General features: G+C 40.1%; 1 protein-coding gene across 1 annotated transcript in view; it reads right to left on the bottom strand.

Annotated features, from left to right (window-relative positions):
- The window catches only part of CIDEA (cell death inducing DFFA like effector a), a 15,273-nt gene extending 7,448 nt beyond the window's left edge, over positions 1 to 7,825 (bottom strand). Inside the window, exons 1-2 of the mRNA XM_013004969.2 lie at positions 7,652 to 7,825; positions 5,352 to 5,498 (exon numbers count right to left, since the gene is read on the bottom strand). Of these exons, the coding sequence (XP_012860423.1) occupies positions 5,352 to 5,498; positions 7,652 to 7,825 (321 nt within the window). The remainder of the gene's footprint in view (positions 1 to 5,351; positions 5,499 to 7,651) is intronic.
- Positions 7,826 to 13,460: the final 5,635 nt, after the last annotated feature.

Below are 13,460 nucleotides of genomic sequence, written 5' to 3'. Positions count from 1 at the left end.
AGAATGATGTTTTGAGAATGATGATGGCAACAAATGTACAAATGTGCTTGACACAATGGATATATGTATGGATTGTGGTAAGAGTTGTATGAACCCCCAATAAAATGATTTTTTAAAAGACACAAAAACTATGTCACTGTTTTCAGTGATTTTTTAGATATTAATTTTCATATGAATGTTATTTATGTTAACCTGTATTCAGTTATTATTTTCATTAATGTATATTTTACTTTTTCTCATTTTTAACTTCCTTATAATAGATATTCATATCTATAGCAGAACTTCTGCATTTCAGCCTACTGATATTTGGGACCAGGTAACTGTTGGGGTGACTGGCCTGTGTATTGTAGTATATTTATTAGAATTTCTGATTTAAGGCTTCAATCAGAATTTAAGGGTTTGTCCAACCTCTATGACTATAGAAAATCTGGATTCCAAAATAATTTAAAGTTTGTGGCTTTTTTCTCCTTTAGGTAAGATTTCTTCCAAAGAAATTTTGACTAAAATGTTCACTAATGAAGCTAGGAACCATCCAGTTTTTCTGGTTTCACGACAAATGGGGCAGTGTTCCTGGAGTCTATTAGTCACACATTTTATTTCCTCTTCCTGTTCTTGTCTCTCCTCTTTCTTCCGTTTCTCTCTGCCAACAGAGATCAATTTTTGTACTGTAGATAGCTTTATATAAGCTCTTAAGACCCCAGCCACTAGATCAGAAAAAGCACTAAACACGGTAGTTGCCCAATTCACTAACTGGAAATTCTCAGGAAACAACAATTAAAAAGTTAAAAAACAAAAAAAACTACCAAACTCATTGCCATTGAGTTGCTTCCAACTCACAGTCAGCCCACAGGACAGGGTAGAACCACCTCTGTGGATTTCCAAGACTGGAACTCTTTGTTGCTCTTGCTGTTGTTGGTGGGTGTCAAGTTGCTCCTGACCTACAGTGACACAACAACACATTGCCTGGGACTGCGCCATCCTCACAATTGTTCCTGTTCGTGAGCCCATTGTTACAGCCACCATGTGAATCCATCTTGAGGACCTTCCTCTTTTTCACTGCCCCTCCACTTTACCAAACATGATGGCCTCCTCCAGGGACTGGTCTCTCCTGACAACATGCCCAAAGTATGTAAGACTAAGTCTTAGCATCCTTGCCTCCAAGGAGCACTCAGGTTGTACTTCTTCCAAACAGATTTGTTTGTCCTTTTAACAGTCCATGGTACTTTCAATGTTCTACTACAACTCAATGCATTGATTCTTCTTCGGTCTTCTTTATCTAATCTCCAGCGTTTGCGTACATGTGATGCAAATGAAAGTACTACGGCTTAGGTCAGGTGCACCCTTGCTTTTAAATACTCTAACGAGGCCTGTGTGGCAGATTTACCTAATTAAGCATGCCTGTGAGTTTCTTGACTGCTGTTTCCATGAGCATTGATTGTGGATCTAAGCAGGACAAAATTCTCAACAATTTCAACCTTTTCTCCCTTTATGATGACATTACCTATTGGCCCAATTGTGAGGATTTTCATCTTCTTTACATTGAGTGGCAATCCATACTGAAGACTGCAATCCTTGTTTTCATGAGTAAGTATTTTAAGTCCTCTTTAATTGCAGCTAGCAAGGTTGAGGTCAGCAAGTCTTCCTCCAATCCTGATGTCACATTCTTCTTCAGATGAGCCAAGTTGTCTGAGTATTTGCCCAGCATACAGACTTAATAAGTTTGATAAACCCTCTCGCATACCTTTCCTGATTTTATACCATGCAGTATTCCCTTGTTCTGTTCACACAACTGCCTCTTGATCCATGTATAAGTTCTCTATGAGCACAATGACGTGTTCTGAAATTCCCATTCTTCTCAAGGTGATCCATAATTTGTTACGATCCACACCATCACCTGTCTTGGCATAGTCAATAAAAAACAAGTAAACATCTTTCTGGTTTTCTCTGCTTTCAGACACGATACATCAACATCAGCCATGGTACTCCTTGTTCCACATCTTCTGCATCCAGCCTGCACTTCTCATAGCTTCCTCTCAATGTACTGCAACAAAAATTTTGCTTTCTCTTTATGGGAGTAGAAAACGTCATCTTTTTTCTGCACACTGGTTGGTGGTTTTGAACTGCTGATGTTATGGAGAGCAGCCCCATGTGTAACCACTATGCCACCAGAGCTCTGTCTCATGAAAACATGACTGGGAATCTCCAAACCAAAACCCATAAGGTGTCTGGTTGTACATCAGCAGCCTCGGCAGCGACTCCTTTCTGTTGTTATTATTGTAAGCGTGTCATCTATCACACTTTGTTCAATTCAACACTGTTTTGCACTTATTTAACTCACTGTAGCACTTAAAATAATTGGCTGTGTATCTCTACCTTTTGGGATGACTTACTGCACTCAGCACAATGTCCTCAAGCTCCGTCCACATGCTATATTCATAGTGCAGCACGTAAGAAGACTCCCTTTCTCTTACTGGCTGACCAGTACTCCCTTATGCCTGTATCCCCTTTTGTTCATCCATTCACTTGAGTATTATGGTCTTAACTTCTATTTCCCTAATCACTGAAAAGTTATCCATCTCCCCTTGTTTCATTCTCTGTTCTTCAGATGTTTGTCCCTGTCTTTTTTATTTTATTATGCTATAGGTCAAAGTTCATAGAGCACGTTAGTTTGGCAATCAACCATTCATACACAGCTTGTTTCATGACCTTGTTGTCGTCGTCTCAAATTGTCCCCACTTTCTCCACTTCCTCGTTAGGCCCTCTATTTGCAGTCACCTAGTTTATTTGTCCCTCCTGCTTTTGAGCCAACGCTGCCCTTTTGGTTTATCCTTGACTTCTGTTCATTTTGTTGTTGGTTGTTCGATTGTATCTTGCTTCCATCACCAACTTAAAATGTTCCATATATTAAACCTTAGCCAGGGATTGGTGCACATACTTCCTCTCATTTGGGGGATTATTGTTTTACTTTCCTTGTAGTGTCTTTGTGTATGTGTGATGTTTTCTTCTATTTTTTAAAAAACATTCTATTGAATATAATCTACATCATACAATTCAATGGCTTAAACATATTTAAAAGAGTTGTATAATCATCACCACAATCAATGTTAGAATATTTTCTTCATTCTTGTACTTATGATTACTAGCTGCCAATTTTCTGATAACCTCACTTGCCATAACCCTGGGAAACTATTGATCCAATTACTGTATAGATTTACATATCCTATATTTCATATAAATAAAACATTTTTTTACAAACCAATAACAATAAAATAAAACAGAGAAAAAGCTCAATCAAAATGAAGGCAGAAAATAATAAAGACTAAAACAAACTTAAAGTGGGTCAAAAGTAAGAACAAATGATAAGGTGTTAAATTTAACCTAGCTACGTCTGTATTAATCTACTTTCAAATGTCTGATAGCAAAGCTATTCACATCACTAGCCAATGGTCAGAGAGGATTCTGTGGAGGCTTAATACACACGAGGAAGCTGCAAATGGACTTTGGGCCTCCACAGTCATCCATAGCCTTCTGAAAACCCGGTGCCCAGAATTTAAGTTCTGATGCAGCTCCCCACTCTGGTCTTGGATTTTAGTATTTACAATCCATGGATCAAATAGGCTGGTGCGCTCCTTCTGGGTGGGCTTAGCTGACACCTGCCTTGGAAGTCTACTTGATTTAAGATGAGCCTTTAAGACCCCAGATGCTATTTTGCTGATAGTCAGGTGCCATTTGATTTCTTCACCACATTTTGATACAGCATCCATATCTTCAGCACTCTTTTCAAAGAGGTAAGTATAAGTAGGGGGACATCATAAGAACTAATTTATATTAGATTAGGGCTATGATGAAGTGCAAGCTAAAACTCCCTTATGGTGGTAGGTTTTGCTAGTTTTCTAATTATGAAAATTCTTAATAGAGCTAATTTCATACATATTATTTAATGGTTTGTGCACTATGTCTTATTTCATATAAGTAAAACACAAAACCTTTCCCTACTCTGAGGATGCCAAGTGGCCATATATCAGATATCCCCAGTTCTGACTGTGATTTACCTCATGGGCACCTTCTTCAGACATAGCTTCTAGGCCTGCTGTTATTCCTGCAGTTCTAACTTGTGTCTCCATCTATTTATTGAAATTGCTGTCTTTCTCATTTTCCAGGTATTTTATTTTATTCTTTAAAACCTATCTAGTCCTTGTTTATTACTTATTTCTTCTTACTTTGGGCTTCTTTGAACATTAGAAAATATGATATATATATATATATATGATTGCTTTGTATTCTGTGTCTGATCTTTACAAGTCTGGTTTAATTTATGTTTACTCTTACATATGGTGTCACAAGTCCTTAAAGTTGTGGTTTGGCATCTCATGTTTGTGTGAACTTGTATAGAAATCCTTTGAGGCCTGGTCGATGTTCATCCAGAGCCCATGGGTGCTTGCTCTTCTTGGTTATCTGGGACATTATCAATTCTGGATCCTGAGGACTCCGGGGAGAGACTAGTTGCATAATAAGATTTCAATGAGTAAAATAGTTCAGGTGACACCCTTCCCCGGATCTCTTTAAATGACTAAAGCCTGAGCTTGTAGCCACACAGTCTCAGGGGAGACCTTGATGGGTCCTTGCTTTATGTGAGCATCTCTAATCTGATCCCCATTGTGTTTCAGCCCCGGGTTGTGTCTCCTAGGCCCAAGCTGAAAGTAACATCGTAAGACTACAGTCACTGTTGGTCAAGGCTCAGTGGGTGCTCAAAGTTGAACTGCAACATCAGTGCTGTGGACTGTCTCCAAGGACAACATCAGCCTCTGAGAATTTCCCTTTCTTGAAGGCTCAGCTAGACAGGTAAAAACTGTTTCAGTATTTTGTTTTATACTTTTTGGTATTTTTTAGTGAGTAAGTTTTTTCAAGGTATAGAATCTATAGTTTTCCCCTAACATAGAAGACTTTCTTCTATGTATTTACTTTTTGAAATCGCTGTATTCACACACACACACACACACACACACACACACACACACACACTCCCTAACTTCTTTGCTTATATTAGCTTCTCTGGTTTCCTAAGGCAAATTAGTGTCACCAGGCCATATCTTAACATTTTAAAAGGATCTGTAGTTACTCACCAGCCAAAGCTTTCCCCACAAAATTATTTGCTTGACATGATAGAGCCCAAGTTTACAGAGATGCTGTTTCCTAGAAATACTTACAAGAATGACTTAAAGAGTAATGGGTACAGTTATTAGATTAATGCCAAGGCACATGTATTTAGAGTTGGCAAATCAGCACCATCGTAGAGAATGCGCTTTTACAGGGTCAATGTAGCTCGTTTGGATAACTGTGTGTTTGCTTACCAGGGTCCACTTCTGTCCTTTTTCCAAAATCATGAAATGTGTGTTGTCTCCTAAAGTCTGGAAGAACTCTTCCGTATCCACCACAGTGCCATCTTCCTCCAGCACCAACGTGACTAGCCCAGCGGTTATAACTAGGGCATCCAGGGTCTAGATTTGCATCAGAGAAACAGAATGAGGCAAAATACTTCTATTTGACCACTTCTATTTGACACCATTAGGCTAGAGATTTCTAAAGCGTTGGCTGATTTTGATCAAACGTGAAGGTAAAGATATGCTTTAGTTTGTCTCTACGGCTCAGAAAAAGGAAAAGTTTTTAATGACCTAGGTGATTAAACAGAATAACCAATAATTTTTTAAATTGCTAACTTCACAGATGCAAAGAATCATTCTGTGTGCATGATTCTTGAAGAGCCTGTTTCTTCTGACCGTATCTGAATGCTTCCTTAATGGGAGAGACGGTACCTGTATGTTTCTTTCTTTTTCCTTCGTGAATTTTTTATTGTGAATTAGATCAGGGGAGGAAAGAGTACATTTCTGACCATTAACTCTGCATTCAATAATAAAAACGACCCACAAATTCCCCACACCCCCATAGGTCTTATTTCTCACCCCCCTCTTCTCCCTCCCTTTCACTCAAGTTCGGACATGTTGTGGTGATTAGATTTCATGTCGATTGGTTGCACCTGTGGAAAGGGAGGAGCAGAGTCCACCCTATCACTCAGGTCACGGCTTGATGACATCTCCTGGGGCAGGGGTGCGGGTGGGGGTTAAAAAAGGTGCTCTCTTGCCCCTTGTCTTCTTGCTGGCCTGAATTCTGCATCTGGCTCTGGCTCTGTGGGCCCAGATGGACCACCGACCCTGTGAACGGTCACTGCCCTGCCACATTGCTACTGACCTTGGATCCATGTGATTCTGCGTCCACTGGTCTGTGATATCTCCACTTCCCACTTATCTCCCTGCATGGTCAGCTGGCAGCTGCATGAAGGGGACTCCGACCAGCATAGAACCCATGGACTTGTGTTGGACTGGGCAGCCTCCTTGATACAAATTTTTTTCTTCATGTAATGTTCATTCATATGTATGAACATGCATAGAAGTATGCATATGTATACATATAACTGTCCTGGTTTTTGTTTTTGTGTTTTGTCCTGGTTGTTTTTCTAGAAAACTCAACCAAGCACAATTTGGTACTGAGAAAGTGGGATTTTAGAGGAACAAACCATCAGAATGGAGGTGGGCGTGTCTGATATCTGCCTAATGACAATCGGCTGGGTGGTTGTACAGCTGGATGCCCCTCTGGGTGAAGCCAGAGGAATTCACAGATAGCCTTCGGGTGGGTGACTCAATCATTGTATGGAGTGGGATGGGAGCCCAAAGCTTTGTGAGAGAAAGAGCGGGCAGGGGGAATGAAGCTTTGATTCACTCATGGTTCAAACAACAGCTGCTGTTGGAGGGCCCCGGGGCCAAAGTTGAACTATTTAACCAAAATGACTGATAGAAAGCCAGCCCCATTGGATTCCCCCTGCCTGCAGTCCAGGGTCATATGCATATAAATAGGATAATCTAAGAGAATTTTGAACTTGAGTGTTTTTTTGTGTGTGTGTTTAGGATCTGGCCTTTACTAGGATTATATTAATTTTTTTCCTACCTACTGTTCCAGACATAATGTGTGAGAAAGAAATGAATACTGGAAATTATGATTACAGAAAGCTTATAAACCAATAGGCCTTCAGCCTTTGCAATCAGAATTGCTAAAGGGGAGTTAGAAATTGCCCAGTGCCTTCCTTGCTAGGTTTTAAGGGTGCCCAAGGCTTTCTTTGTAGGCCATGGGGATTCCTGGGACCTCCCTTGCTGGGCTTCAGGAAACTGAATGCTTACTTCTTATTTTCATAGGTAACTTTACTCCCCCTCCCCCCCCAAATTTTTTTTTTCTGTCAGGATGTAACCCTTCTTTATTTGGTGCCCTGGGGCACAGTTTTGAATTAAGGGTTCTGTGCTTCCTGACCAAAATACAGATTCCCATATTGTGTGCTGCTTTCCTACAGTCTCGATGGAGACAAAGCAACATGACCAAAGTGATGGCTCCTTTGAAGGAACTCGGATCTGCAGCTGCCTTTAAAGGTGTAGAAAGGTAATAATGTTGCTTCTAACTATTCATAGACGGCTCCCCCTCCGACTCTCAGAGAGACAGATAGGGTCTACCAAGTTAGACATCCTATGTGTGGCAAACATTTCTGTGTTTGCATTAACTTAGTCCTCTGGGCCCTCTGAGTTCAGGGGCCTTTGGTTGCAGCACATACCTTGCTGATGAGCTCCCTCAGGCTGCTTGCCATCACGCCCCTCCTGCTGCTCCTGTCGTGATTGGAGACCCGGAATGGGCGAGCTGAAGGCCCGAGGGAAGTAAACAGGACTCTTTTTGTCTGTGATCCCATAAATGTCAAGGGCCTGAAATGGAGGAAAACAGTAAAAATCATCTTAGCTGGTGCTTCTAGAAAAGGCTAGAAAGAGAGATTTGAAGTATGTACGAGTAATACAATTTTTAATATTAGTATGGTAAGGAACGGGATATAATTGGGAGAGTCTATTGGACATGTATTATACATGCCCCTGTGTTTAAAGAACCCTGGTGGGGCTAACTGGTCAGTGTTGGGCTGTGAACAGCAAGGTCAGTAGCCCAATCGCGATGGGGGAGAAAGTTGAGGCTGTGTGTTCCCGTAACGATTTCAAGCCTGAGAAACCCTATGTAGGGTCACGCTGCGTTAGACTGACTTAGTGATCAGGATTTAGTTTGGGCTTGGGCATAGCCAGGGAACAAGTAAGTTGATCCATCAAGTTAAAAACCATAGCCACTGCCATTTCTATTTTACCCCAGAATTCAAATTCCTCACAACTACTAAAGAATGGGTGGTAGAAGCAGAAAACTCACAGAAGAATCATTTCCTGAAAACATCCATTTTATAACTAATGAAATCCAAGAAAATTATTTCTCAAGGCAACAAAATAGGTAAACAGAGAAAGAAAAGTAGATAACCACTGGCACACACATACCATACAAGGATGTATGTAGTTGTGCACTAAGTCTAAGACCGTAATTAATTCCAGTGCTAGATCTTGGTTATCATAGCAATAAACAAATTCTTGGAAATAAACTGAGGACCAATAGGGAACAACAACTACAAGAACCATTGTTACCATGAGGAAATGGAAAAGACATTCAGGCCATGTATTACTGTATGACATTTTGGAATAAATTGTACATTTATCAAAAAATTTAATTTCACATTTTATTATAGAAAAGTACTAACAGCATAAACAATTGCAGTCTCAGAAACTCACTGAGTCAGCATCAACTTGTGGCAGGGACTTTGGTTTGAGGTTTTGGTATTCCCAACACCCAAGGCAGTGTCCACCAATTTAGGTGCTCAGATAATTTTAGGTATTTGGGTCCATATTTGTGTAGTAACATGCAGGAGAATGAAACCAAGGCTTTAATTTTAGAATGAGGCATACAACCTAGATACTATGTGACTAGATGCCATATGATAAGGAAGTAAATAAACAGAAAAAAACTGGATATTAGTAAATAAGTCATACAACAAAAAGAATACAGCCTTATCTGTTCCATTCTCTTATGTAGTGGTTGTGTGTTGGGCTGCTAACTTGCAAGGTCAGCAGTTCAAACCCACCAGCTGCTCCCAGGAGAAAGACAGGGCTTTCAATTAAGCAAAGATTCTCTGAAAGTCGCAGGGGCAGTTCAATGCTGTCCGACAGCATCTGTATGAGCTATGGCAGTGAGCTTTTAGATCCACAAGGTTGTTTAAAAATACAAAATGAAGGGATCATTATCTTATGGCACTTTGAGCATTTGATCCAGATCAACTATGAAAACTAACTGTACTGATTTCTAAGGCTAACTACCCACCTGTGTTTAGCACTTTAATTCAAATGCAAATCAATTGCTGCAGACTTAACTCCAAATAATAGCAACCTCCTGTGTGTCAGCCTTTGCTCCATAGGGGTTTTGATGGGTGATTCTGGGGGAGTACATCACAGACCTTTCTTTTGAGGTGCCTCTAAGGATTCTATGTTTTCAGTTAGCAACAGAGTAAGTTAACTATATGCACCATCACAAGACTCTGACAAATATAAACACACACATATACACAAAAATGCTTTATTTACATATATGTACATAGGAGGGAGTACCAAAAAAAAACCAGAATTTTTTTTCAAAGCTATGTATTTAAATTGTTTTTACAAAACAATCTTATCACCTTCAAAATACTCTCCATGACACTTAATACATTTATCGAATCTGCAATTCCATTTCTCAAACTCATCTGTTTGGATGGCTGACAGAACCTCCCTTGTTTTTTTCTTCAACTCTTCTACCTCCTCCAATCACTGTCCTTTCATGTCCATCTTCATTTGTGGAAACAAAAAGAAGTCACACAGAGCGAGGTCAGGTGAGTAAGGTGTGTGGAGCAAGAATGGCATGTTGGTTTTTTTGCCCAAAACTGGCACACATAGAAGGCTGCTCAGGTGCATTTTCATGCTGATATAACCAATCCCCAGTCTGCCACAAATCAGGCCTTTTTTGTTGCACACAGTTATGCTACCTTTTCAGAATCTCTAAATAGAAAGGTTGATTAATAGTCTCACCTGGTGGAACGAACTCCAAATACACAAGTTGACATTTTTGTCCATTCGGGAAGTTGTCAGATGGATAGAACAAGGTTTGTCATCAATCAACATTTTGCCTTTTTTTGAAACCACTCGTACACTTGAGTTTTTCCCACAGTGCTGTCCTTGTAAACCTGTGGGTCATGACCTCTTTGGGGGTTGATCGGCCCTTTCACAGGGGTCGCCTAAGACCATATTTCCGATTGTTTTAGGAACCAAGACACTGCTCCTCTACCTGTCCCCAGGCGGGTCTGCCCACATGCAGATATGCCCACATATGTGGTCACCACAACATGAGGAACTGTATTAAAAGGTCGCAGCATTAGGAAGGTTGAAAAACACTGTACATTACAATGAAAGCTATGCTCAACATCACAACAGTTTCTGTGGCATTTTTCCTAAGCAGGAAGCAATATTCCACAGTCACCATTCTCTTAAATAAACCATCACGAAAACGAGGTTCAAGCAAAACTCCTTTTATGAAAAAATGCACTGTGACCAGCGAGAACCTTCCCAGGCAATGCCACTGGGTGCACTAATGCAGAGCGTGTTGCTTGATGCTCATCTAGCAGGAAAAATGCACACTACAAAAGCTCTGCTCCGCCGAGCACAATTCTGGTTTTTAGGGGTTCCCATATCTATATGCTTTATTTATCAACTGGATGGAAATGTCTTTATGGACAAAGACTTTTTTTTTCCTCTTAATACCCTTCTCAAGGCCAGGCATGTATGTTTCAAATAGTCTCTTCTTTAACTAGAAGCTCTTCCAATGGACACAATTGAAAATCCAATGACTTGCCAAGTAATTTGCTGAAATAGAAATCTATGTGGGAGAGAAAACCATCAGCTCTCAAATTTGGTCAGTGAGTGCACCCAGACTGACAAACCCATTTTTGGAAGAGTCCTCACAGAAGTGAAAGTGTTTCCTTCTCCCTATGGCGAACTAACACATACATTGTGAGCAGGAATTTTTTTAAAGGTTTCAGTAGTTATAAAATATGCTTTCTTTGTATAATTCCACCTTTAGAGATGAGCATGTTTTTACAAGTAGATCTCAAAAATCAGTGGAAACTTATTTTCACCTGAGTACAAGAATTTTAAAAAGAAGAGGCAGATGGATACAGTCTTCAATTTGATAGTGGTGTATGACCTAGATACAAGGAAGTTGCTAGAATATTTTGGAAACGGGACTACTCGAATATTCAGACCAGGGTTCTCCAGGGGACAGAATTTCAGTGAGGTGGTTGAGTAGCATGACAAAAGCTTACAAAATGGAAGACTGGAACCTCAGCAAATCTTGATGTCCAAATATCAGAAATATTGGTAGATGAAACCAGTTTGGGAGGAGTCACAGCTAAATTAGATGAAGAATCAATAATTGGTACATTAACAGCTCCATACTTTAAAATGAAGAAAAAATCATGGTATAAAGTTTTAAGAACTAAGCTTTTCTCTAATATCAGGTTATGACCACGCTAGTTGAAATTTTCCAAATGAAATTAGCTTTCCTGAAGATTCTAGCTTAATATACTCGAGTAAAAAATCAGTCTCTTCAGACTATAAATTGAATCCATGTAAAATAAGCTTCAACTTCAAGTGTTTTTCTGAGCCAGAGATGATAACAGTAAGAAACCCAGATATGAGTGAGTACTCTCTACATGTTGTTATAGTTGTTGTTCAGTTCTGACTCAGCCATCCTATGTACAATAGAACGAAACATTATTCTTCATGTTTTAGCCCATTGATACAGCTTCTAAAGGTCTTCTTCTTTTTTATTCCCCAGCTACTTTACCAAGCATGATATCCTTCTCTGGGGGCTGGTATCTCTTGACAACATACCCAAAGTATGTGAGACAAAGTCTCCCCATCCTTGCCTCTAGGAGCATTCTGTCTAGACTTCTTCTAACACAGATTTGTTTGTTCTTTTGACAGCATGGTACTTTCAATATTCTTTGCCAACACTATAATTCAAATGCATCTGAATCTTCTTTGGTCCTCCTTATTCATTGTGCTCATGTGCAGCTGGACATGGATCAACAGACAGTTGTGTGACCAGAACGAGGGAACACTGCATGGTTTAAAATCAGGAAAGGTGTATGTCAGGGTTGTATCCTTTCATCATACTTATTCAATCTGTATGCTGAGCAAATAATCAGAAAAGCTTGATAATAAGGCTGCATCAGGGTTGAAGAAAGGCTTATGAACAAGCTGTGATACACAGGTGATACAACCTTGCTTGCTGAGAATGAGAAGGACTTGGATCCCTTGCTGATGAAAATCAAGGACTGTAGCCGTCAGTGCGGATTATTGAAGCCGAGATAGCCACCCCTTGCATCCAAACCCTGAGTAAGTGATCTTGCATCTGCCAAGAGTAATACCTTCTTATTTCTACAAGTTTAGAAATTAGACTTTTTAGAAAGTAGCATTGTCTTGTGTCATGGATTGAATTGTGTCCCTCTAAATATAACAATTATATCAATTTGGCTGGGTCATGATTCCCAGTTGTTTGGCAGTTGTGTCATCATGTAACTTGGAGGCTACGTCAGGGTTTGATAATTTCCGTGGTGTGATCTGATGTGATATGCTAATCAGTTGTAAGGGACGCAGTGGGAAGCAGCACCTTTACTCAGGTCACAGCTTCAATGGATGTCATAAGAGTTCCCCTGACACATGGCTTGCATCACTTTTTATCTTATATAAAAAAGAGAGAGTGAGCAGAGAGGGGAGGACTAATTACTACCAAGAAAGAAGATTTGGAGTGGACCATGAGCTTTGGACCCAGGATTGCTGCACGGAGGACCTCCTAGACACAGAGAAGATCGATGTCTAGGAACATGGAAACCTCCATTGAAAGCTGAGCCTACAGATGTTGAGAGGAAAGAAGTACCTGTCCCCAGAGCCAACAGAGCGGAGAGGGTACACCTTCCCCCCAAAACTGAATTCAGACTTGTAGCCTCCTAAACTGTGAGGGGATATATTTGTTTGTTTCAATCTTCTACTGGCTTTATTTCTGTTATAGCAGCAGTAGACATCTAGTACTGGAAACAAATATATTGTTGTTCTTATTGTCTAGGTGCTGTTGAATTGGACCCAACTCATAGGAATACTAAGGAAAGCAGTACAAAACACCACTGAGTCCTGTGCTACCCTCACAATTACTTTAGGGGAATGTTTCTTTCAATGAAAATAAGACAGTGCTTGACTTTGCAGGTGCTCAATGAAAATTAGCTCCTTTCTTAGGAGCCTGCCGATAACACAGCCTAGAAGCAGTGACCAATCCATATTATGGATAACAATATTTGGCTCTTTAAATATGTTAGTTAAGTATCACAACTTTACAAGGATATTATTTGAAAACTGAGGCTCAGAAGTGTTTCTCAAAGTCACCCAACTAAAAAGGGAAATATGTGGGGCATGAGTCCAGGT

The sequence above is a fragment of the Echinops telfairi genome, unplaced genomic scaffold, assembly GCF_000313985.2.
Source record: "Echinops telfairi isolate 266 unplaced genomic scaffold, ASM31398v2 ScPeMD7_4;HRSCAF=17, whole genome shotgun sequence".
NCBI classification, from domain to species: domain Eukaryota; kingdom Metazoa; phylum Chordata; class Mammalia; order Afrosoricida; family Tenrecidae; genus Echinops; species Echinops telfairi.
The sequence above is the reverse complement of the archived record's forward strand: the minus strand, read 5'-3'. Positions and strand labels throughout refer to the sequence as shown.